The sequence below is a fragment of the Ceratina calcarata genome, unplaced genomic scaffold, assembly GCF_001652005.2.
Source record: "Ceratina calcarata isolate Rehan_Ccalc_2016 unplaced genomic scaffold, ASM165200v1 scaffold53, whole genome shotgun sequence".
Taxonomy (NCBI): domain Eukaryota; kingdom Metazoa; phylum Arthropoda; class Insecta; order Hymenoptera; family Apidae; genus Ceratina; species Ceratina calcarata.
In genome coordinates this window covers 1,374,118-1,377,978 of record NW_017176451.1, presented here as the reverse complement: position 1 = coordinate 1,377,978, position 3,861 = coordinate 1,374,118, and the positions used below count along the sequence as shown (strand labels likewise).

Sequence of the window (3,861 nt, the reverse complement as noted above, 5' to 3'; positions counted from 1 at the left end):
TCGGCATTAGAAATTGCAAAAGAATATGAACCTAATGATTATATGGAAAATATAATATTTCCTGGTTGTAAATTGAAATTATTACGAACCGAGACGGCTTTGAATGACTTGAAAAAAGAAAATTATGCAAGTATCATAGAAGCAGAATCACAACATTCTGATCTTATACCTGCGAAATACGAAGGTAGTTCATATTCGGTTTATTTTTTTTACAAAATTTCCGAATCGTGCATTCATGACCAATGTCAATTAATATTAAAAGAGAAACGAAAATTCGCCATTAAAATAATAACTATTGAACTCTCTTATTAAGGTGGTTTAAAAATCTGGGAATGCAGTTACGATTTAGCACATTATTTATTTGAGAACAACGTTGATTTACAAAATAAATGTATTTTGGATTTGGGATGCGGTACTGGTATTGTTGGCCTCATTGCTCTTCTAAAAAATAGCATCGTTCATTTTCAAGACTACGTCTGTATTTGTACAAATATACATATAAATCGTATGAGTTATATAAAGTTCCATGTACGAGAAAAAATTACATTTACAGAATGTAGAAGTGATTAAGACCGTAACGATTCCAAACGTGTTGTTAAATATCGATGATCGGAAAAGCATCGTAAAGAGATGTCAATTCTTTTGCGGCGACTGGGAATCGTTCACAAAATTAAATAATTCGGACAATGAGACTGAGTTGATAAAGTACGATATAATTTTTACAAGTGAAACCATTTATAATCCCGATAATCATAGAAAACTGTATGAAGTTTTTAAACGAAAACTCAAACAAGAGGGTGTCGGGCAAGTAAAATTATTAAAGTGTTAAATTAAATTATTGTGTGAATAAAATATAACTTCGGATCACATAATGTTCTTAGATTTATTGCCGCTAAAACTTATTATTTCGGTGTTGGAGGAGGAATGAGGCAATTTCAGAATCTCATAGAGGAAGATGATATCTTTAATATCGAAATAGCATGGAGAAGTAAAGAGGGTAACTAATTACTTTACTTGCACATTATGTATATGCATAAATATGTACAGTAATTTATGAAAGTTTTTGAACATTTAGTATAAAAGAGAGAATCTAATCACGCGTACAAATGACACATGGTTTATTGTCAGTATAGTATATCGTAAGTATATTCGTATAATTATGTATTTGACATTATTACAGTATTGTAAGAATAATTACATATTTATGTGCATCGTCTACATATTTGCAATATTACAACTTCTATGCACATTCTTATATGTAAATAATACAAAGTTTATCAATTCCTTCATATTATTATAATACACAACAGTAAAATTTTGGGAAAATACTGTACAATACATATGATAGTTATATTAATAAAAATATCTTATGATAAATGTCCAAATACTTTCGTCATCCACTATAAAAGTACAATATATTACAATTTTATCAACAAGCATGAATCTTATATATACATATATATAATTTTAGGCGTGCAAAGAGAAATTCTAAAAATTACAAGAAAGCAACAACCTTAACCAGAATCGCAATTTCTCAGCCACCTATTAAACAAATGTTGTATTATTTATATTTTAACATAAAATGTTTCGTCACGATTATGGAGATAGTCTTTCGTAAACCCATCCATTAACTCCCTGATGAACGAGTACATTATCGATCTTTTCGTTCGATTTAAGCCGTCTAAAACGAATTCTATCATGTAAGCGATCGCTTTGTCCTTGCCAAAATTCTATGGAATGTGGAATGATGATGTATCCTCCCCTGTAAATCAGATTAGATTATTCTTGTGCACCTGCTTCCGATATTTCCCCGAATTGTTATGCAGCAATTAATTACCACCAGTCGGGTCTTTTAACTTTGCCTTCCGGACATTGAGCTATTAATTCTCTCTCCTTTACGATGAGTGTCTGCCTACTCGCAATCATGCTGCTCTGTCTACTAGTTATTGATCCTATTTGATTAGAATACGGCCGGCTTTGAAAGTAACGATCCGAATCTTCCGGAGAAGTTTTTTGCACCTTGCCCTCTATACGCACCTGATTGAAATAAGAGATTTTAAGATAAAACATTCTTATTTTTATAGCAGTGATAAGTAGTAACGTTTCTTACGCTTCGCCTTAGTGGTTCCCAGTAGAAAGTTGCCGCTGCATTTGGATTTTCAGCCTGTAAAGATTGTTTACAATACTTTAAAATAATTATTTACTAATTTATTACAATATTTGCAATAATTTATCCATTTATACATGTATGTACATCTTGGACATTTGAAATACTTACTAGCTCTCGGCCTTTCCTGCTTTCATAATTGGTATAAAATTTGAAACCTTCTGTACTATAGCCTTTAAGTAATACTGCACGCACAGATGGGATTCCATGTCTAAAAAATCAACACCTTGTAGTATCCTTAAGGTGTATTAAATCAAACCACTTGTTTAATATTACTTAGTAGCTGTAGCGAGCATCATCGCATTAGCTTCAAAAATTTGTGGTGTATTACAAGCATCATCGAACCATGCTTTGAACTGTCCAATGGGTTCCTTGCTTACGAGCTGGTCTTCCGTAAAAGTTTCATTTTTATCTTTGTATTTAATTCGCATGCCTAAACGAAATATCAAATAGTTTTATCACTTTTCCCATGAATTTCCGGATTCGAAAACATTTTATAGTAACGTCCACTTTGTATAATAATATTTTGCAACGCCATTTGTGTTTATAATATCTATAGTTTCGAATGTAAATTTTCGATAATTATCCAGGAACTTCATCGATTTCAATGTACTTGAAATATGTATGTTGTCAAGGCCATCATCATTCTGAATAACTTTTGGAAGCTGAAACCGAGTGACGGTGTCAGAATCCTGATCTCGACAACATATTTCAAGTTCATTATTTATACACCTCCTCCTGAATAATTACGTAAACTTTTATTAGTTTGTTTAATTTACCACGTCATTAAGTATGCCTTAATTAAACGATATCTTCACAGCGACAATCTGACTCCGTAAAAAATGCACGTTTCAGCAGAATATGAAACACGACGGAGCTGATATGAAACGCGAAGGACGACACACAACTCTTCACTCACAAAATTACGAAATAAACTAATTTACTTTAATAAAGATATCGCTCGCCAATCTGGTAAGAGGTATCGTACGTAAAAAGAAAAACGAAAAGAACTAAAAAATGAAAGCAAGACACTAAAATCAAGCAGTCTTGCTGACACTCTAGCTTAAAACATATTAATCATAAACAATTTCGAGCCAACATTCAGTTTATCGAGAGTAAAAACAATGTGTCGTAGTCCTATTGCGTTCTGTCAAAGAATTTTGTATATTAGAAACCTAATGCATAGTTTGTTGAGTGAGTCAGGACACAAAAAAGAATCAAATTTGCACGACGATAATTAAAGAGGACAGGGACGTAGATATTTCTCAAGTAAGTACTGTAGGGAGCTGATGAAATAAAAAGTGCACAAGAATAAGGAGCAATTAACAATGCGAACTTCAATGATCTGATACTTTTTAAATATGTCCCTGATATTAACAGATGCTGAACATTTATTGATCAGTTGTGGCCATTGTATTTCTTTACCCATGAATTTTTTGTCTTTTTTAGTACTTCGACCAATTGATCAAACTGATAGGTCAGGTACTCAAGAAGACATTCAAGTGTCTTTCATACTCTTAACTGAATATTACAATAAGAAAAGGAAACTAAGATCAGAACTAAGTACGGCCTGGAACAATAATATTTTTGTTACATTTTAATTGTTCGTGAAAGCGCTGACATACGTCAAGATATTAATCGATTAGGAACGTTGCCACTTCGTGGTATGCGTAAATTTGCACTTTCAAAAGTCA

General features: G+C 32.2%; 2 protein-coding genes across 4 annotated transcripts in view; one reads left to right on the top strand and one right to left on the bottom strand.

Moving 5' to 3' along the window:
• The first annotated feature begins 6 nt into the window (after positions 1 to 6).
• LOC108628604 (histidine protein methyltransferase 1 homolog) lies at positions 7 to 1,599 on the top strand. The gene is made up of 5 exons (XM_018030648.2): positions 7 to 184; positions 314 to 474; positions 554 to 804; positions 882 to 997; positions 1,472 to 1,599. The coding sequence occupies exons 1-5, from the start codon at positions 43 to 45 to the stop codon at positions 1,516 to 1,518; spliced, it is 717 nt and encodes a 238-aa protein (XP_017886137.1). The 5' UTR covers positions 7 to 42; the 3' UTR covers positions 1,519 to 1,599.
• Positions 990 to 3,861, bottom strand: part of LOC108628602 (pyridoxine-5'-phosphate oxidase-like) — a 6,172-nt gene continuing 3,300 nt past the window's right edge. For all 3 annotated transcript variants that reach the window (XM_018030645.2, XM_018030646.2, XM_018030647.2), the window contains 5 exons: positions 2,444 to 2,600; positions 2,279 to 2,378; positions 2,111 to 2,164; positions 1,838 to 2,037; positions 990 to 1,762 (listed from right to left, as the gene is read on the bottom strand). In XM_018030645.2, coding sequence (XP_017886134.1) covers positions 1,597 to 1,762; positions 1,838 to 2,037; positions 2,111 to 2,164; positions 2,279 to 2,378; positions 2,444 to 2,600 — 677 coding nt within the window. In that variant the 3' untranslated portion in view covers positions 990 to 1,596. The remainder of the gene's footprint in view (positions 1,763 to 1,837; positions 2,038 to 2,110; positions 2,165 to 2,278; positions 2,379 to 2,443; positions 2,601 to 3,861) is intronic.